We start from the raw sequence: 22,378 nt of genomic DNA, 5'->3' as shown, positions 1-22,378 counted from the left end.
GGCTATAAATGTTAAACTATGTATAGTGTACACATAATTCCACAAGATTAAATATCTTGTCACTGCATCATGTTTTGAGACCATCAAGGCAAATAAAAGCATCTGAACTGACACATCAACCGCATGAAACTCAACAGAGGAAGAAGCTGAACAAATACACATCAAAACCAAGATAAATGACATCAAAAGAATCTGAATTATGAATAAATGTGTTTTTAAAAAAAAAAAAAAAACATTTGAAGTATAGTGGTAAGTTGGTTTCATCTGTCATTTTGACAGGGATAAATTCCATCCCTGTTAGCACAGACTAGTGGCTGCTAAATTTAACAGTAATGCAAAAACACAGCAAGAAATGACACTTTTGATTCTGACATGAGACGTGACATTGTTTTCATATGCTATTGTCTTATAAAAACACAGTATAATCATTAGCATTTTCCAACAAGTTAGCAGACTAACAGAAGAACTACACTATTGTTTTTGTTTTTTTTAAAAAACCCTCAATATATGTTTCTGTATAAATCTGCCAATTTCTTCTACAGTGGGCACTGGGGGACAGAGTATAAAAAAGTGGTAAAATAGGATTAGGAGTAAATAGCAGATAGACAATTTACTAAGAAGAAAAGAATAGGTATCTGGAAAGCGCTGATACAAGAGAAGGTGCAGTGCATCACAGCTGAGCTATCGAAGTCGGTGGCGCTGTCCTGCTGAGTTTATGACCAGGGTGGGGTGCCCAGTGCCTCCACACTGGAATGCTAAGCTATAAATCTGTGGTGCATTAAAATTAAAGGACCTACATAAAGATAATAGTCATGCGCCTCTCTCTCGCTCCTGCTCTCTCTCTATTCCCTAAATAATAACAGGGTATTTTTAAATAATATTGAGGGCAGGCCAGACCATGAAATTGCTCCGATTTCACTTGTGGGGGCTGTTTTGGGCTGGCGCTTTACAGGAAGTGTGTAGGTTTATTCTTTTTCTTCTCTATTTCTCCATAATGTATTACTTTCCATGTCTCAGAGAAACAAACAGAGGCCACAAGAAAGGACAAGAAAAAGAAATGTCAAAGAAGTTTGAAGATGGTGAATAACTAGGCTGACCACAAGGCATAACAGTGCAAAATACCCGTTAGCTTAGCTAAAGAGACCACACACACACACACATTCACAAACCCATTCATCCTGTATATGTTTGCTTGTTATGTATATTATTTTTATGAAATTCTGGGAACAATTTAGGTATGTTCCAAAGACATATCCAAAATGCACAGCTCAAACATTAAATAACGACTTGGCACATTTATGGTACATGCCATTGTTTTGGCATCCTATCAGATATTTTCAAATTCAGAGATGAAGTGAGTCCTCCAACAGCCCATTCAGAGTAAAGGGCCTAATATTCCTTTTTCCGTGCTCTAATGGTTGATGTTAATAAAGAGCCTTTCTGCCGAGCCAGAGGAGTGACTCCATTTCAAAACCCTGCTTTTATTAATAAAGCCAACCTCCGATTTCCTCCACCATCCAATTCATTCACCTACTCAGTTCTTAAACAACTTCTTCTCAACCACAAGAGTCACATTTGGACACAGAGCCATTTTTCCCTGCATGCCTTACTTAAAAAAAAAATCATCTCCATCGCTTCTTTTCTAATTCCAAGCTGGGACAGGTCTGTGAGTTCACTGCATTAAGAAAATCTAATTTTTTTCCTCTTTTAACACAAATTAAGGCAAATTATGCTGAAGAAGTATGAAAGAATTATAGAACATAAAAAATTCAGTTGATTCTTAATGAGGACCGACCCTCATGGGGACGGAGGCAGGAATAAAAGGGGGCTGTGTTGCCACTGGAGACGCCATTAACAGGCAGATAAATATGTAATGATGAGAAAAACACTTTTCTGTTGGTTTGCTTGTGCATGACTTCACCTTCTCCAATTATCTCGTGCATCATAATTTTCCTTCCCCACATTGCAGTACCTCAGGAATGGGTGAGTCATATACGTGCATGTGTGCATGTTTGTGTTTTGATATTTTTTTGTGAATGTGTAGAGATTAGGCAGTTCACAAAATTAAAAGATATTTACTCATGCATTATTCACTATTAGTATGTAAGCTTGTTACTGCCTCAGAGAAAAAAAATATAATTTAATTTGATCTCAAAATGTACATTTTTGTTTTGGCAAATGTGACATCTCCCAATGTAACTTTAAATTGCACAACTGTGACTGTTTTTCAATACTGACCTTATTTTTTTTTAACTTGATCTTACAATTATCTTACTCCCCCTACCCCAGCACTCAAACGGGGTCCCATTCCACATGGCAGGGTCTGCAGCATCCATTTTCGCAAAGACAAAGGCGAAATTATTCATAAGAAATGTCTTGCCAAATGAGCAATGGGAGGCACTTAAGACCGACCATACACATGCACTACAGAAACAGTGTGCAGACGACATGGGACCAGGTCAGCCATCTACATGTAGAAAGTGTAAGTGTATCCCTAAGGTGGGGTGAGCTGTACCCAGGGGCTCACATGGACCTGTCATAGAGTGCTTAAAAAAAGAAAAAGAAAAAAAGGAAAGAATATTGCAAGATTCTTTTTTCAAAAATTCTCTATAAAACTTAAAAAAAAAAAAAAAATTATGCTCATTATTTATGCTCAAACGTCTTCTCTCCAGGTCAAAACCTATTCTTAATGGGTAAAGACAAGATAAACTTTTAATATTATTAAAATTGTCTTACTGCACCTTGTCTTATGAGAGCACACAAATCACGTTTTATTTTGTTTGACACGTGAATGTTACCGAAGTTCCTGGTTAAGACCAAAAGGGGACTTGTTCTGGATTATTGAGTGATGTTTGGTGATCTTATAAAGGTTAGGTAAATACATCACTGAATTATGTTGGTCACAATGAGGTGGTATCTGCTAAATCAACCGTATACATGTGCTGCATGTGTGTTCATTCATTAAGATGCTCATGTCTGCATAAGCAGCTGGGTGGCAGGCAGGCTAGAACCGAGGGGGCTGCTGGGTATTTTGATAAGAGTAGAGACCCTCATTACTACTACTCCTATTACTACTACTACTATTACCAAAAAAACAAAAAAACAAAAAAAATATGGACACAAATGCGCAAACATTTAATGTTTGGCCTTTTCATGTCGACACTTCTTGCAATATTGCAATTTATGCATTTCTTTTATTGTATTTTTATTATTTATTTTAGTATGTATGTATGTGCTCTGTATGATATAAACAGAATCTAAATAAATAGAATTGTCAGTTGTTAGACATGTTCAACTGTACATTCTTAGTCTACATTCACTGTCAATAAAAGTCTCAAAAAGCACCACAGTATTACATTACATAAAAAAAACTAAATCAAAAAGAAAATGTTACATAATATGTATATTATAATGTTCTCATTTAATATTACACCCATATTTTTTTCAATTAAAGATAACAGTATGAATATAAATATAACTATACGTACCCAATATGATATAAACATAATACAAATAAATAAATAAATAAATAGAAAAAGTGCCTGGTACAGATACTTTTAGCAACACGGTGCTTTAGTAAATGCACTGACTATCCTCAACATATGTATGCTTTTATGATCAATATTGCACAAGAGTTCATGGTCAAAGCTGTGTGGAGTTACTAAAGAGACTTACTGTAGTGAAGTCCCTTGAGTCCTTACACGTATGTGTATGTGCATATGTGTGTGTGTTCCTTCTCTTCCTGTAATTATTAATATCAGGGCTGTGGTGGCACTGTCTGTCAGGGTGTGTCCTAATGGGGCATTTCCTTCTGCGCCCAAAACACATAAATGAGTATATTTACACACACACACATGCTGCCAGCAGACTGTTTATTCCACTGACATAAAATAGAAAGTGAGCTAGAGAGAAACAGACATAATGGGCTAAGACAGTAACTAAAAGCCATTCTGTCATAATTTTTTTAGAATTTAATCTTAATACAGCTGCTCAACTTAAGTTAATGAACGTTAATAAACAGCAATCATTGTGAGTGAATTAAACTGCAATGCTTTACTGGCAGGGTGAGAAAGAAGAGTAGGTTAAAAGAATGTGGAAAGCATTGATCCAAGTGTTTGTAGATTTATTTGTATGTCGTTTGTGTGGGCAAGTATTTACATATAAGAATTAGTGTGTAGATATGTGTTTGCATACCGTGTATGAATGCATGTCTATGTTAATACTGGTAAAGTGTTTGTCCACAGTCTTTACTATAATGACCCCAGCTGGAATAGAGGAAAGTCCATTTAATCAGTAGCATGTTATTTGGAATTCTGTGTGTGTGTGTGTCCGTTTGTGTGTGTGTGTGTGTGTGTGTTTGTGTGTGTGTGTGAGAGAGAGAGAGAGAGATTAAAAAGGTTGGGGTGTGTTGGGTTATTAGATGTTGGCAGGAATGCTGCATGAATGATGCTGATATTAAACCTGAAACCTCAAAGAAGTGTTCACAATGAACAAATTTATATGATTTCAAGAGAAGTATGCTTAAAACATTTTTGCAGAGCTCAAAATAATTTTTCCTCTTTCTTCTAAGTCTTATGCAGTTTTTCAAATTATTTTTTCTTTTAATTTTAATTTTAATCAAGGTTTCTTGTACAAAACACCCTCTCTGTTAGAATTAAACCAACATTTTTAATGGACAAAAACTGAAATAGAAATAATTTAAAAAATGTAAATAAAATAATAGAAATAAATAGGTAAATGACATGTTACTGGACCATTCTTCATCGGAGTCAACCTTCTTTGTGTTTAACAGGGCCTTTTTCAGTGCTGTGCCTTTAAAGGGATAGTTCACTCAAAAAAATAAATTCTCCCATCGTTTACTCACCCTCCACTTTTTCCAAACCTGCACAAGCTTTTTTTTCTGCTGAATACAAAAGAAGATATTTTGAAGAATGTTTGGGGAGCGATCAGTTGAATGTAGCAATTGACTTCCATAGTATTTTTTTTTTCTATCATGGATGTCAGTGGCTTCCGTCAACTGTTTGGCCACCAACATTCTTCAGAATATCTTCTTTTGCATTGAAAATAATAATAAAAAATATGTACAGGTTTGGAACAACTTGAGGGACAAACTCTATGCAAATCCCGGCCTTTCTGGAGCGGGAAGAATCAGGGAACATTTCATTTCTTATAATATGACCAGCTTGCAGTTAAAACGTCATATAAATTGTTTTCTTTTGCCACACATTTCTGTATGCAATATGCAAGTATGCAATTTGATGTTTCATAAACTCACCTGAGGGTCAGTGGGTAAGTGTAGTACAGTGTGAAGCCGTTCACTGTGGTGATGGCGGGACTCTTCCTCATACACCAGATCCCTGTCCGCTTGTGCAAGGCTCAGAAACCTCCGGATAGTACACAGGTTCTCCCAGAGTGTCCTGTTCTCCGGGCTGGGACTCTCTTTCCAGCGAAGCAGCTCACAAAGCCATCCCTTGTAGAAGGGACGAGGTTTCATTACACATTTTGTTTTGCTGAAGGAATGTTTCCAACAATAACACTAAATAGTAACAATATATGCCTTGCCTGCTTAGTTCATTACCCACTAAAGTGTCAACTCTTCCATTTTTGGGGCCTTTATGTCACTTTAACAGGGGGACATGATCGACAGAATGGGAAGTGAAGCAAGTCACCCCTTGTCCATGTTTATTTCATGACTGTAAAGTTACAGTAAACAACTACCACCACAAAGCATCACAAGTGCACTGAAGGAGCTGAGAGTGTGTGAGAGAGAGTTAAATGGTGGGAGATTAGGAAGATTTGATTATCTCTGCTAGACTAGGCCAGTCTATGACACCAGCTGTTGTGTGCAGCCAACCACTTCCAGCACACATTGTTAATGACCTGAGCATCTCTCTCTCTCTTTCCTTCTCCCTCAGCTCCTACTGGCCAGCTGCAGCAGATGGGCGCGTTCAGCCGTGACCCCCCCCCCACCCCACCCCAGACCTGTGAGACCTAACCGCATCTGTCTCACACACTCACACACACACAGAGGAGCACTTTGCTGACACATACACACAAACACGCAAAAACTGCTCAAACGCATGCCACTAGATGAGGTGTCTGCACCTGCAAAGCCATCCCACAATAACGTAATAAGTTCCTTAGTAAAGCAAGAAGCAGAGATTGAGGCTCTCTTAGGCTATTATATGGTAAGAATTAGGCACAGCTGGGAGTGGGATCATATTTGACTAAATCAGTTATCCCTCTTTGATTTAAATGAGACAGAGACAACCAAATGGTCCAAAAGCTTTAAGAAATGTATTTATCAACTCTCTGAATTGAATGCCATGTTTTTCCAGTTTATGTTAAAGAATGGGATTGTTGTTGTCCTTTGCACTAACAAAGGTATGTGGCAAGGGTCCAACATTTTTTCCCATAGCTGTCAATGGCAGGTGAATTGGGAAATTTTAACCATCCATATACACACATCTCTGATTCCTTTTTCTGTTATAAAATATTTTTTAAAAGTCATTTCTTTATGCGATGGCAAAGCTGTATTTTCAGCAGTCACTACTCCAGTCTTCAGTGTCACATGAAATCATTATATTATACTGATTAGGAAATTGATAATTTGGTGAATAGAAATTTGAATGAACAGCATTTACTTGAAATACATATGCATATATATGAGGAAAACAGAAATTGAAATAGCTTCAAGCAAGTCCTTTTAACTGTTAATTTTGTACTCTGTTATGAATAAGTATAAAGATTTATTTCAAAAAGCAAAAGTAGAATCCAGTGATATTCTTTTCATAACTGCTACTATGACTATAACTGGCTGTCTATAAAACTATGTTTTCTTAGGGGGGGTGAAATGCTCGTTTTCACTCAATATCCTGTTCATTTTGAGTACCTATAGAGTAGTACTGCATCCTTCATAACTCCAAAAAGTCTTTAGTTTTATTATATTCATAAGAGAAAGATAGTCTGTACCGATTTTTCCCTGAAAAACACGACCGGCTGGAGGCGTGACTTGTGGGCGGAGCTAAAGAATCACGAGCGCCAGTAGGCTTTTCCGTTGAGAGCATGTGGAAACTGTGACATTACCGTGAGGAAAAAAACATCCAAAACAAACCATGGCTAACAGTCAGATTCAGCGTATATTTATGATCCAGAATCAGATCCAGAGGCTGAAATTGAACGAGAGCAGCATCAGCAAAGGCGTCTTTATGTGGTATGTACTGAAACTGTATATATTTGCTTAACGGTTTTGGAAAATGACTAAGTTTCACTTTGTCGTCTTTTTTATTTTTTTAAGCTGTAAATGTGGAAAGTGCAGTTTGATGACAACATCGCATGTTGTTTACTTGATGTGCTTATGCGCCAATAGCTAAGTTAACAACACAGAGATATGTGGAGCAGTTTTACTCGCCGCATGTGGTTCCAACACACGATCGTGACCCTTTTTCGTTGCGACTGCATTATCCTTAAGAAATAAACAATGTGCAAATCCGGCAAAAACTGGGCCTTGTTTGTAAAACAAGCATCTTCGAAATGCAGGGAACAAACAAAAACACTTGCACAACTCCGTTGATGCTCTGTAAAAATAAACTCCATACACTGGTCCTTTAATGCTGTTTTTTTTTGGTAATCTGTGCAGGGTTGTCTTGCCCTGGCAACCAAAAACACACTCCTTTTGTGACATTTCGCGATGTTCTCGCTCTGATCAGTGAATGTCTCTGCTCTCAGTGCTCTGCTATACGGGAGCGCGCGCTCTTCCGGCAGAAGTGCCCTCAGGACCCATATAAGGAAATTCCGCTCCATCTAACGTCACACAGACCCATTCTCGAAAAAAACTTTCCGAAACTTGTGACAAACCAGAAGGAGTATTTTTGGAACAGAAATACTCCTTCAAACGTACAACTTAATTTTTGAAACTTTGTCCATGTTTAGCATGGGAATCCTACTCTTTAACAGTGTAAAAAACTCAGTATGCATGAAATAGCATTTCACCCCCCCTTTAAGTTAGAAAATGTTAAGAGTTTTTCAAGGCCTCAATAACATTGCCTATTACACTTCCTTGCCTTATAGTTCTAGTGACAGAATTCTGCATTCTTTATAAAGATGTCTGGGAACAGGTGTCAATGTAAATGGTATGAGGAAAGAAGTCAGATCAATCTATGGATCACTGGATGCACGTCTGTATCACAACAAAGGCCACGACTCATGGGAGAGATTGGCTAAGGCACTGAAAGAAAGAGTGAGATTCTTTGGCAGGATCTGGAACGGTAAGTGAGAGATAAATAAATGTAAGGCATCTGTTGATGTTGATGTTTTTGTTTAGCAACTGCAGAGACGCGCCTGAATCAGATACAACAGTCTGCACATACGGACACCGTTACTTCCTCTACACTGACTGAGGAAAGAACATCTTTTTAACATCGTTTTAGAAAAAAACTAATCACTTTAAAAACTAAGTGTCTCAAATATGCTGTGCCTTAATATTTCAAGCACCTAGAAATATTTAATATTTATATTTATATGAATTATAAAATAATTAATAACTTATTTGCATTTATTATTCTTTATAATAAAAGGATCTCTCAAGAAGCCAAAGAATCTTATTTTTACTGTTAGCATACACTTCTTAAATGTATTAAATATATTATTAATAATTATCACAATAAAATACCAAGTTGTTTTAATTCTCCTGTACACTGAAATAAAATGCAAACCCGTATGCAAAATGTACTTGAATAGTAGGAAACAAAATTATTAGGTTTTTTGTGTATTTTCAGTGTAAAATAGTTTACATAGATGAAGCTAGTTTAGAATTTGTATTTGTATAGTTTAGTATTGCCATTATGTTAAGTCCATTATGGATGGATGGAAATGTGTCCAGTTTATTAACAATAATGAAAAAAAAAACATTCTTACTTGGCTCTTGTTGGCTGCCACCTTGGCGAAAAGCGCCTGAGACACTTTTGCCCGTTTCATCTCCTGCTGGATTTCATCATAAATGGCTGAGGTGATGTTAACCAGCGTCTCCAGTTTCAGGGGAAGGTCAGGGTTAGGACCAGAAGTTTTGGACTGTGAGGGTCCAGCGGTAAAAGCAACAAAGACAAATTGGTTAGATAAATATTCATAATTACTAGAGAGAGTACACTATGAGATAACATTCATGAATTACATTTTAGACCCTTGTTCATACCAGCAATGTACAGTACTGAGATTCTAGCAGATAAATCATTAAAGCATCCTATTAGTAAACTCTTTTTAGTATGTGTTTGAAGTATGGTGTATTGATTTTTTAGAGTGGTGTGTTTTCTCATTCAATGTTTGAAGTTTCCCTGCAGGCACAGACAAGTAATCTCACATTCCCCAGTAAAAACGATTGCGAGATAAACATATACAGACATAATAGTAATGATAATACACAACCACATTCCCTAAGACCAAAGAATGGGAACTTTGTTCTCATATCAGAAAGATTTTTTTATCATCAGCATGAATTCATTTACAATGGTCCTGAGGTTGAAAGCAGCTGTATTCAAATGATTCATACAAACATTCTAGAAAGTCCACACACCAGGTTCCAGGTCATTTAATATAAACATGCCATGACAAGAGCAGAGCCATGCTTTCCTGCTTTTGACATTTAAGAGAATCAAGGGCAAGAACTTGTGGACCCGATGTTTTAATGGGTGTTTTAATGGGTGTGAACCATTTAATCTTCAACAAACATACATATGCATATATATATATATATATATATATGTATATAAGTTTTGTGCGTACAGTTGATCTCAGAGGTCTCGGATGAGGTACACTCTATGAGGAAATGAAATGAGTGTTGATGTAATCCTCACCGAGTTTGTGATTTTGGTCTTATTCTTCCAAATAGATGCCCACGCGTCAGGGGTTAACTGTTCATCGAAGCTGCGCTCCCACACTTTCTGCATTGGGAGGTATGGGGTGAAGTTAGAAGAAGGTAGCAGTCAGGTTTTAGCTTTGTCCCTTAGCGGGCACTGTCTTGAAAGGGAGTTTGGTTGTTTCTGGGTGTTATCCATATTATTGTTGTCAATGTCAATATGTATTAATATTCAAAGACAAGATATAATTTACATTTACTAGAAAAATTGCATAACATTGTGCGCTTTATTTAAAGATGTCAGGATCGAAACATTTGATCTTTTTTGTTGTCTTAAATGTGCTGTATGTAAGTTTTTGACTTTACTAAAGCATAAAAATACCATAATATGTTTGCAGATATTTAGGAAACATGCTAAGTTACCATACTTGTTTATCTGAAAAACAATGCTACTGTCAGTTATTCTCCTTTGAAAATGTGTGTACGGGGCCGGAATGCCGATCTTTGTTTTGGTTTGTGAAACCGGCCCACTGACAGTTTACCCAATTGTATTTCGGCACCCCGGGTTGCCAGTTGGTGGAAAACATTGCATTTTTCATTTAAATCATTGTCAAGTGTGGTCGTTCCTTTTGGCGTTGTCAATCTGGCAACCTGCGTGTGCCTCAAGTCTGAGAGGCTGTGTGAACAAAAAAACCCCTCTCCAATAATCTGAATTTGGACTGTAACGTCTAGTTCAACCACTCAGTGTCAATCCTACATACAGCACCTTTAAAGCTGGAAGACTACATGACATTAGTTGCCGTGAGTCACAGTGATATTGAAAGTGATATTTTGAGCCAGTTTTACAACTCATATTGTTTTCATTTGTCATGCTTCTCCTATCAAAGAGGCGCATGTTTCTGCGTGAGTTTGTTGAGTTCAGAATGACTTAAAGTCTGGTAGTGTGTGATCCTTAGTTGTTTAGTGTATGATGCACTGTTTCTTTTCTTTTTTCGGCAAGTGTATGACGGCAAGTACTTTAAAATATCTTAACTTAAGGTTTTAAAAGTTGTGTAGCGTATTCCAGCGTTTACTAAACTTCAGTGTTCTTTAGTAAAGTTCTTGTTTTTTTTTTTTTTTACTTAGCTTTATAACATCCTGATACTGATTACAAAGAAAACAACATAGTGTAAGCCAAACTTAACAAGTAAACAGATCACATGAATCCAGACCGAAACAAAAGCAATCTCATAGGCCTACAAATAAACAATTCAGAATCAGACACAACACAAGTTTTCAGGTATTTCTACACCCAGTCAAACATACAAACAAAGCAGCAACAGGGAAAAGAGATGTTTAGGGGGCTGAACGTAGTCAGGGGTGAGAAAGTGGGGTACCTGAGAGAGGCGGGGGACACCAGGGCTGGGGTTTGTGCTTTGCGGCAGACTCACAGGGGGGTTCATGCTGCGCTCTCGCTCTTCCTGGTAAATCCGGTCCCTTTCACTCTCAGGTAAGTTCAGGAAGTTTTGCATCGCTTTGAGGTTTACTAGCAAGGACTGAGAGGCTGAGCGTGGGTCCTCCTCTTTTCGCAAAATCTCTGACAACAGGCCCTGGTGAACACACATAAAGACACACGTGAGCACAGAGGAAGAGATTTGTGTAAGGCTCATTTTCTTGAAACACTTCCATCTAGTTACATCACCTGCACCATGTAAGTATCCACCCACTCTTTAACTGACTGTGCACTATGTTGGATGTAATTGGACATAATTTAGACCTGCAGTGACTCTGTGAATTCACCAGGTGTGTTTGCTGCCAGGAGGGTGTATGAGAGGATTCAACCTCTGGATACTAGAGTTATCACGCTGACATGCTTAAAGCAGCTCACATACCTGAAACCTCCAACAGAACGGCTTTGACACCTTTATGCCTTGTTTAGTTCAATGCCAAATTAAACTTGCATTAGTTCTGTTTTTTACATGGTCTGATTTCTACATATGACCTGTGTTTGGAATAGTTACTAGCAAATTCACCCCGTCTATTTCTAAATGCATGCTATTGATTTTATTGTAAACAATTTATTCATGTATATGTTTCACATAAAAAAAAAAAAGTCCTTGCAATTGACTGCCCAATCCAATCAACTGGATATAAGTCACAAGAAGAAAAGATCTCTCAATACTTCAGTTATATGACAATTTTAAATGGTATTACAAATTAAGAAATTTAAAAATTTAAAATTAAAACTATAACATTTTAAAATCAATTAAAAATACATTTTTCATATTATTTTTAATTTAATGAAAAAAAAAATACAGTTTGGTGAATGGTAAAGCAAATACATTTGCTTTGGCATTAACTGAGCTGAATTCACACTTACCAAAGTTACCTTACCTTACCTAAGGCATGTTTAAATCATTTATTTAAATATTACTTTTGCAAGCATTTTTTGTTAGGTATAACTTACAGAAACTTAATGTCCAAATAAAGAGTGCATTAAAATCATTGCAATATTCACAGTGTTACATAATTTACAAATATCATTACAAATACATCATGAACATTTAATACATCGCCATGCAATAGTGACTGGTATGTTCTGAAGAGGCTCTTTGTTACTATATATGGTGTAGTGTCTCCTTTCTCAATTTTTTTCTTTGAACCTTTGGACCATTAAGTGAATAACAAATTCTCCACCATGCAGTCTGTACTTTACCTGTGTACGGTTGAAGGCAACTCGAGCGAACACTGCCTGTGAAACACTAGCCCTTTTCAGCTCGTCTCGCACCTGCTGGTAGATATCAGAGGAGACTTCCGCAGATGAGGAGTTGGACCCAGGCTCTCCAGGGCAACCGGACTTGTTAGGCCGCGGGATGGGTGGGTGATTGAGAAACTGTTGGTTAAGAGCCTGCGGATGCTGATGCAGGAGGCGGCTGACGGCCAGCTGCTGGTTGATAAGATGAGCCATGGCTAATTGCTGCCTCACCAGCTGTGGACTGAGCTGGGGTGAGAGAAGTCCCCCAGGTGCAGAAAAAAGAGGTTGCATGGTCGCAGGCGAAGGTGGAGGAGGCACCTGAGCCCGTAGCGGAGGACTGTGATGGAGCTGTCCGTGAGATGACGGAGTTTGTGGCTGCCCTTGTGATGGAGGCTGAGACTGGGCTGAATTCTGAAGTTCTCCAGAGCCACTTTTCACCAGAGAGCCGGCACTGTTCAAGTGACCAAGCTGCGCCAGACCAGCCAGGTGAGAGGGCGGACGCTGGGCTAGGACACAGAAGTCAGTGAGACTGTCCCTTTCAACTGTGGAGGGACAGAGATGCGTATGAGCCTCTAGAACACACTCTCTAGTATTCTTCTAGACAAATCAAAGACAATCTTTTACCCAAATAAACATCAGAATGTAGATGCTTACCCTTGATTTCCGAGCTCTCCCGTCCTTGCCACAAATAATCCCCTGAAGCAAATACAGAAACTTAAGGTAAGTGACAAAAGCATTCACTCACTTACTCAATCACGCTCACAATGAATCAACAATGTTCTTTCATGAATATAAAGTTTTACAACTTGGGTTTACATCGGTATGACTGACACATGAGTCATCTAGTGGGGTCTCTCTGCACTGGCACATACATCTGGCAATGCGGGCTGAGTGTTTAGCTCTGGGAGGCAAGGAGCAGAACTAATGGAGGTGGCTCGGTGTAACTCAACACCACTTATTCTGTCAGCGTGCCCGAGGATCGCTTTATTCTTTGCTGCTGCTCGCTCTCTCACTGCACTTGGGGTTTAGCCCCCACTTTGATCTGTCCTGCTGTGTAATTATTTCACTTTTTGAAGGGGCAACGAGAGGAGGAAAATTGACACAGGCATTTGGATACTAAGAGGCTTAAACAGCAGAGCTAAGGGACGACTTCTTGCAGGACCTGTCAAGGGTAGACCCCCTGCAGCATTTTGGGTAAAGGAACAGTGGTTTGTATTAGGCTACGAGGAGGCTTAATCAAGTTACCCCAACGCAGGTAAGAGGAGTCATTAAGAGATAATTTATAAAACGTAGCACAAAACTCAAGGCTTGCTCACGACCTTGAATACCTCACCCCATGCTAGAAAATTAAATTTCTGAAAAAATTAAATAAAAAACACAGTGCCTGTGTCCGAATATGCCTAGTTCCCGACTATATAGTAGACAAAAATCTGTATGTGAAAAGAGAAGTATGTGTGATTTCATAAATTCATAAAACTACAGTATGCACATTCAGTGAACAATTTACTATGGCTTAAAGCCACGGGAGAGGAGTTGGCAGTGGAAGTGAAGTGACGCAACTAATGCCATAAATCACAGACAGTGACAATGATAGGTTCTTCATCGAATGTAATACCTACTCAAACAGTATGCGATTTTGATCAAAGCTACTTAAGAATTGAACCTGGTTTTAAAGCTGATTGGACAGAGTAAAAGTACAGCCATAAAGACATCAGTGGAATCCTTACCTTTTATTTTTTTGTACTTCTTGTACCAGCGACCAAACTCTTGGCACTTGGCAGTTGAGACATTAGCATAGTAGGAACTATTCGCTATTGAGGAGATCATACTCTGGAAGTCAATAAAAGGAAAAAAAATGGGAATAACGACAGAGGATAATGGAAATTAACACATGGTCAAGATCTTAAAATTGCAATGATAAATGGTCTATAAAACACATTACTGTGGAAAGCCACCCAGGCAAGTCAGATAGCGAATGCCGCGACAAGCTTCAAGCCACAGTGATATAAGTAGAGACAAAGAGCCACACACATATGCAAACAATTGATATGAGGATCAACACCCACACAGTTCCACTTAAACACAGCATGCACAGATACATAAATCTCCAAGATTGCTCGCTTGAAATGAGCAGAGCAAGGATTGTGGATGCACACCCACAGTTACACACACACGCATTCTCTCTCTCGTGTGAAGTAATTTCTGGTTTTTAGAAATGGCCCATGAATGTGAGGAATTTTTGAGTAAATTTCAAATTGATGAATGAAACACGCTAAGAATATTTAGGCTGCATTAACCATGCACTCACACCATTGACTGGAACATCTGCAAGCATAATGCAACACTAAGCCCAGCATTTTCATTTATGTTTTACTGCTAATTATTATGTTGTTAGTTTTTAGAAGAGTTGCAGCAGCAGTGCAAATTTAACTTATCATCTTAAATGGTCAAATCTATGTGTGTTGGCATCTGAATGGGTAGCAACTGTACCTGGGAGAGAGGACATTCTTTGGCCAGTGTGCTCTGGTTCATCTCTTTGAGTAGTTCTTTGAGGGCGTTGCGTACTGTAGCGTGATTCCACTGCTCTGATGGAAGGTCCTCCAGTTTGGCAAAGCTGTATCCGTAAAATCATTATTATTCATCCCTCCATTATTCTACAGTAATCATCTTTAGTTCTGAATCAATAAGCCCTACAGCAGGCCAGGTCAATAATAATATCACCATGGGAACACAGAGAAACAAACCTGGATGACTACACAAAGACTACAGTCTATTCATTTGGACCCTATGTTTAACTCCTCAGCATCCAAGAGTAAACTGCAATCAGTGGGCATGAAAGAGCTCATTGAGAAGTGCAGATATAAAGTTTACCCTGGCCTATCTCCTGCTGTCATGTATGTACAGGGCTTTAGAGGCTTGCTCAACTGTCTATAATTGACATAAGCAAAATAATCCCTTAATGATCTTGTCACTTGTAATGGAGTAAAATATATAGAAATGGGAAAATTTCCTCATTGCAAACACTGATAATATCTTAAATGGCATTTTATAATATATACATATATACATATATATACATATATATACATATATACATATATATACATATATATATATATATATATATATATATACATATATATATATATATATATATATATATATATATATATATATATATATATATAAGTATAATTATCTCATATTATGTTATGATGTATTGCAAAATATAATAATACTAATTTTGTAATAAAATGATGACTCACCAGTCATCAGAAGAATATTCAGGATTTTATAAACTGATACCACAAGATAACCTGTTTAAATTACATAAGATATTTTTATATTTGGTAAATAAAATAACTATTTATTTTAGTATTTATTAAAATAGTTATTAACTTATTTAGGTATTTGGTTATTTAAACTTAAAATTGGACCCATACTTATTTTATTTTATTTATTATACTAATAATAATTGTTGTAAAAACGTGTGTTATATTATAGATTTTTTTTGTTATTTTAAATTCCCTCCCAAAAAACTTAGAGGTTCTTGATATGCAGAGAGTTCTCTGCTGAACCAAGTATCTTGAAGAACCTTTATTTTTTGAAAGTGCTCTGTGGCATCATACCTCTGTAGCTGGATGCGTAGTGTGACCATGTGGTAAACGTCCAGCAACATATCAGCAACCGTTGCCTCTGGAGCATCTGTCAGGTAATGGATGGGCAGGGGGTTCCAGCGGCCCACCTTAATGATGCCTGTAAAAAGGAAGCAGAGAAAGGGGGAGTCAATTAACCCCACTTGATCTCATTGTGCCGCAAATTTGTGTAGCATATTTCCATGACATCATCAGAGACGGCCTCATGTCAATGATGGCTGTAATGAAATCTCAATAAAAGAATAGGTTAGGACGGGCTCCACTCCACTGAGTAGGCAGCTCCACCAAACCAGAACCAAACCTGGCACATTACATCACCACACAAAGACCCACTTACAGTAAAAATCAACATTAGAGGGCACACAAACTCGATGATTGAAAGACAGTAAGACAAGAACATTGCGTTATTGGAAAGAGGGGTTTGAAGTAGGTGGCAGACGAATGTAATTTACAGCATATGGTGAAACACATAATTATACAGTTCTAAAGTGACCAGTAATCGTTGTGGGAAATGAGTCATATATTTATCAATTATTAAATTATTTACACTACCTGTGGGTTATTTCATTAAACACTTTGGAAATGTTTGAATCTTGTGCTATTAAAGCAGACAGCAAGGAACAATTGCACCAATGATAAGACTCTATCTATTAAATACTTATCAGGTCAGAAAGAAGCACCAAACACACATGCTGAGGGCCGCAGGGGTGCCTGTGCCTCTTTTACAGCCAAGGAATATAGAAAGCAGGCGCTTGTCTAGTGCATCGATGCCTCTGACAATTACATCCACCCCCAATCCCCCCCTCCATTAATGAGCCGTCATAAACACAGGTCAATGATTGCGTGATTAACCCAAATTGACTGTTATAAATGCCTCTTGTTGTGCAAAGGAAGAGACGAGCATTTATGGCTGAGGAGTAATCTGTAATCGGGGTGTCACTGTGAGTCAAAGCCATATTTCTGAACAATGCCGTCTGATTGTTTTGTAAATACTCCAGGTAACTAAGGCCGTCCCATATTAACCCAGTGAACGGAGGTGCATTGCTACCTATTCAAAAGGGATAGTTCACCTAAATATCACATGTCCGCCTCATGTCATTCTAAACCGTGACCTTTTTTCTTCTGTGGAACATAAAAGTAGTAGAAATTTTAATGATAAATTAATGTAAAAATGCTACAGTAAAAACCTGTTAATTGGTTAACAGTAGATTCTCTTACTATATACACTGAAAAACTGTAGCAGATCTAACAGCACATTTAATTTAATTTTACAGTGAAATTAAATTAGCTGAATTTTCATTTTAGGGTGAACTAGCCCTTTAAACTTGTGTGGTGGTATTTCCTTAAAATATACTGAACCCGAACAGACTAACAGATCAGGATCAAAGCTAAGCAGCTGTAGCATCTACTGAGGATGCTATTTTATTTTTATTTTTTTTCAAGAACCACAGTGTGCTATTAAAAATGAATTAGCTGAATCTATTATGCCCTCCGCTCTATTTATTTCCAGATGTCACAATCATTGTCAAGATGTGCCGTACATGTAAACCGGACCCTGTGCTCATTGCATTATTAAACCGTTTTCCAAACACTGCACACGTCTGTAAACACTTTTCAACACGCATGTGCAGTCAATGTACATCCCTTGCGCGAATGTATATATTCAACACATCCGACAACAGGAAGTATACCTGACCAAAAACGAAGGATGTGCCATGAAAAGATACAAAACACATCCACACACACAAAAGTATTTCCCATGGTCTTAGGAGGGACTGACTGAAGCTGTGAAAACTAAACAATGCTAATCACATTACTATCCACTAAATGAGACCCAGACGTTCCCGCTCTCTTTCTTTCTCTCTAACTCTCTCTTTTTCTTTTTTTTTTTTTTGCTTTAAGCTGTTTGTGTCATCTGAAGAGCTCCAGCTGCTCAATCACACACAGACATGCCGATGGATCACTTACAGTACCTCTATCCAGACACTGTATTGTCATACCACTGCTGCCACTAAAGCCTGACTAAATGAGTTAGTTTTGGACAGAATCTGCTTTTGCAAATTAGCAAGGGCTCCACTGTTTCTCTCAGTTCAATGTTTGTGTTTTGACTAGAGAGAAGATAACAAGACATTCGGTGTGACCTGTTCAACTGTTTTTTTTTCCACTATTGGCTGACTGCTCCTTATGTGAGAGCTTATCAGTTTCAGAATCTAAACCAGGCCAGTGTGTTAGGCACCTGGATTATGAAAATGGGCATCACTGGTTAAAAAAAAGGGTCTTAATATAAAATAAGAGATATAGCCACTGCAACATTGTTTCTTTTAAATACTTTGAGCTGTATATTATTGTGTGCTTCATTCTAACAGATTCAATGTAAACAAACAGCAGTTGAGAACTATGTACAATAAATTAAAATAAATATGGTACAAAAATAAAGATAATTGTTGTAGAATTATGCAAAATATTATATAAAGAAATGTTAAAATTTTTTTTTTTAAAGTATCAATAAAGCACAAAATTAAATAGGTCTTATAAATATATAAAAACACTTCAAATATATGAAAATATAATAATAATATAAATAATAATTATAGACAAACATGTTTTTAATGACTATATACACAGACATATTAAAGAGTAGATTTATCCAGATTTGTCTTTGTGTTCTGTACTTCTCATCAACAGTGCTTTAATTTCTTCCCTATATTATTCTTGAGAAAGCGTGACAATAATTATGCTTTAACAGATGCTGTTTATGCCATGCAAAAGTGCTTTAAACATTAAACGGTAAGCCAAAATAGCCTCAGTGCATTTCTTTTTCTGTCAAGTGCAAGCAAATGGTCAGGTTTACTACTTTTGTTCATGTTATCGAAAGAACACAATGATTATATTGGGTAGGCTCTTGGTTGGTCACTTGGGCTCCCTTGTGTCAGAATGTATCAATTCACTTATTTATTATAAAGTCGATTATTTTGTAAGCCCACCAGTAAGTCGGGGTCACAGACAACCACTACAAGAGGGGCCGACCCGGCTGGTGACCTTTGTAACTACAGTAAACTTCTGTCCTCTTAATATGCATGCCTCTTGTCTTTGTTCTAAGGTATTTGTAGAGATGTATTCCCACTTCAGACAGTGATTTAAAGAGGAGAGGCAAGTCAGACAGATGAAGACAATTTGTGTGATTGTTCCACGCCCCCCTTTAGATCTGTCCTTCTTTTCAAGCCTGGTTTTGCTTAGATTTTTGAGGGACATTGCTGTTTTGTCTTTTTGTGCAATGCTGAATGTATGCCCACTGTAGACGTCTTGAGTTACCGACTTTGAGCAGTAGCAACAATTAAGACTGAACCGAGATGCTCTTAATGTACTTTAAGTTAAGCAGTAATTCATTCCAATTGCTGTAAGAGCTGAATGTCAGCGAGGTTACCCAATTCACATGTTTAGTGTTAGACAGCTCTCTACATCCAATCTGAAAAAAAGCAATGAGCTCTGTTCCAATAAAAAGTGGTAAAATGTATTCCTATTTACAGTATGAGCTAGCATCATACAGACTGTGGTAATGTCATTAATGAATCATTTTTAACTTGGAAAGACTCTGTTCCTTGTCATTTTCCTCCTCAAGTACAAACCATTGTTCCCATTGCCACATTAAAATTCCTCCTCCCAGTGCTGGGCTTTCATGTGGTCGGCTGGTGGCTTGGCTAAAGCTTATGTGTATCCATCCGTACACACTCGCACACACAAAAACGCAACCTCACACACAGTTTGAAAATGTTCCTCAGCACCCATACGCTATTCAGCTAGTTTGGATAGAAGCGCTGATATCCAAATGTTTGCTGTTCTGAATGACTTAGCTCTGTAGAAGATACGCCCCACTAAATGAGTCGTGAAGACCAAAGATTGTTATGACAAATCATTAATAATATATCTATATAGATTTAATAAATCAAGTGTAATTTACACACCTTAATGTCATTCCAAACCTTGACTATCTTTCTTTCCTGAACCCAAAAGAAGACTTTTTTTAAATAAATGTCAATGGTTGGTTTCTGTCCAAACAATAAAAAGCAATGGGGTCCAGTGTTGTTTGAAAGAAGAAAGACGAATGCCTAACAGTCTGGAACAACATAAGAGTGCATAAATGATGTCAGATTTATTTTTTGTGTGAAGTATCCTTTTAACTAACTTAACCAGCATGTCTCCCTTTGCCAGTCAGTTTCAACTTAAAGACTATGATGTGCTATGATGATCTACCTGCTAGAGAAACAACATTTCAATATAAATCAAACAATCCTGGTCACAACAGGTGAGTGAGTCTACTGCTACTTTTATTGAAATTATTAGATCATAAAATCATCAGAAATAATATCAACATAACATAGTTTTTATTGAAATAATACTCATATTGATTAAACAGATATTTAACCATGAGCATATTGTAAGCAGAAGTGAAACAATGCTCCAGATTATAGATTTATGGATTGGACAGATTCATCTTATTTTGAGGTTAAACCGTAATAGTGCTGTCTTTAAAATGACCAAACAGACAGAGCAACGAAGAACTCAGGTAACAATGACTAAACTGACTTGCTTCTGATTGGCTGCCGGGCATTTCAGGTGGAAAACTAACTCACTTTGGTCATAAATCTAAAGGATTCGTTGAGGACAGCGATGGTTTTTATTATTATTATTGCATTTTATACCAAAAATATAGTTCACCGAAAAAAATAAAAATAAAATTCAGTCATTATTTACTCACTGTTGTGTTTTTCCAAGTTGCAGCTTGTTTGCATATACATTTGTGGTATCTTTATGGTGTTTGACAGTAGTCAAAATGAACAGTTCATAATACAGAAATGAGCAGTGTCAAATTTTTTTATAATTATGGAAAAAAGCATACAGGTTTGGAACAACATTAGGTACTTTAAATGATGTCAGAATCTTAATTTCTGGGCAATCTATCCCTTTAAGGTAGATAATCATTACATTATCTGCACATGTGAATACTCACAAGTTTTCACACTACAGGTGGGAATTAATTAATTGTCACTGCTCAAAGTATGTGAAGTGACTGTCCAGGCGCTATCAGGCAACATAGCATTTATTTTTATTTTTTTTATCAAACTGCCCCAGTTCGACCCGCTGTGGCTGCATGTCAAACGTGGCAGCACAACAATGCAACCGTGCTGTAATCCGTCACCACTGTTAATTGTCTGAAGCCTTAAAGTACAGGTCTGTCCATATGATTCTAAAAAAGTACTCAGACCCTTATAATTGAAATAAACAATATCTCCCAGTTAATTACTGGTCAGGCTAATTAAAGAAAGGCAGCGGTGCTGGGAGAGGAGCTTAAATATACCACTACGAGAGAGCTATGCAGGACACAATTCAAACAGGGAGAAAATAGATGGGACTCTGTGTAATTTTGGTTGTGAACCACAGAGGAAAAAATGTATAATTTAAGCCAGAAATTATTCATTTAACATAAACGCTTGCTTTAAAAACAAAAAAAGTATTCATTTGAGAGGAGAGCTCTCCCCTCTTTCTTTCTTTCTTTCTTTCTTTCTATCGTTCATTCAGGAGTAAACTGAAGTCAGTGCACTTCTTCATAATGAGAGAAGCTTGTTAGTATGTGTGAGCGAGTGTGGGGGCATCATTTTAGCCCTAACCCTCTCCTTTTATTTTATCTGGCCTCATCTGAACCGATCACTGTGAGGGTGTGTGGATTATATTCAGCCTAAACGGTTTGTTTTCCAGTGCTGTCCTGTCCTCCTCCGTGTCCTTTTGATATTGTTTTGCGACTGTACAGAAGTAACCGCTTGTGTTTCTGTGTTTAGGGGAGTAGCGTCTGGGACTTCCTCACAGATGTGGCGCCATTGTGTGGGCCAGACAGGACTATTTAGTCTTTCCAATCATAATGCCGCTTCTATCAATTTGCATACTTGTTTCGTTTTATAGCACATAATGGTATTTTAGGAGGATACACACACGGCTTGAGTCGCTGTGTGGGTAACATATTGATCAGTTTTTTTTGGCTCTTCAAAGCAATCTCTAAAGGGCTCTTCGAGTGTATTTAAAGACATGTTGTTGACCTACGAGTGACTCGTGTTTTTTCTGTTTTTGTTACTGTGTATATTTAGT

The 22,378-nt window shown here is 37.5% G+C and overlaps 1 protein-coding gene across 4 annotated transcripts in view; it reads right to left on the bottom strand.

Annotated features, from left to right (window-relative positions):
• LOC113053143 (DNA-binding protein SATB2-like) overlaps positions 1-22,378 on the bottom strand; it is a 51,347-nt gene that overhangs the window by 5,722 nt on the left and 23,247 nt on the right. For 3 of the 4 annotated variants that reach the window (XM_026217914.1, XM_026217913.1, XM_026217912.1), the window contains exons 4-12: positions 16,214-16,340; positions 15,075-15,198; positions 14,312-14,414; positions 13,239-13,280; positions 12,546-13,126; positions 11,227-11,439; positions 9,849-9,935; positions 8,917-9,069; positions 5,276-5,470 (exon numbers count right to left, since the gene is read on the bottom strand). In XM_026217914.1, the coding sequence (XP_026073699.1) occupies positions 5,276-5,470; positions 8,917-9,069; positions 9,849-9,935; positions 11,227-11,439; positions 12,546-13,126; positions 13,239-13,280; positions 14,312-14,414; positions 15,075-15,198; positions 16,214-16,340 (1,625 nt within the window). The remainder of the gene's footprint in view (positions 1-5,275; positions 5,471-8,916; positions 9,070-9,848; positions 9,936-11,226; positions 11,440-12,545; positions 13,127-13,238; positions 13,281-14,311; positions 14,415-15,074; positions 15,199-16,213; positions 16,341-22,378) is intronic. The other variant, XM_026217915.1, reaches the window with a different exon arrangement.

This window comes from Carassius auratus, chromosome 34 (genome assembly GCF_003368295.1).
Source record: "Carassius auratus strain Wakin chromosome 34, ASM336829v1, whole genome shotgun sequence".
In the NCBI taxonomy this organism is placed as follows: Eukaryota; Metazoa; Chordata; class Actinopteri; order Cypriniformes; family Cyprinidae; genus Carassius; species Carassius auratus.
This window is presented reverse-complemented; position numbering and strand designations above follow the sequence as displayed.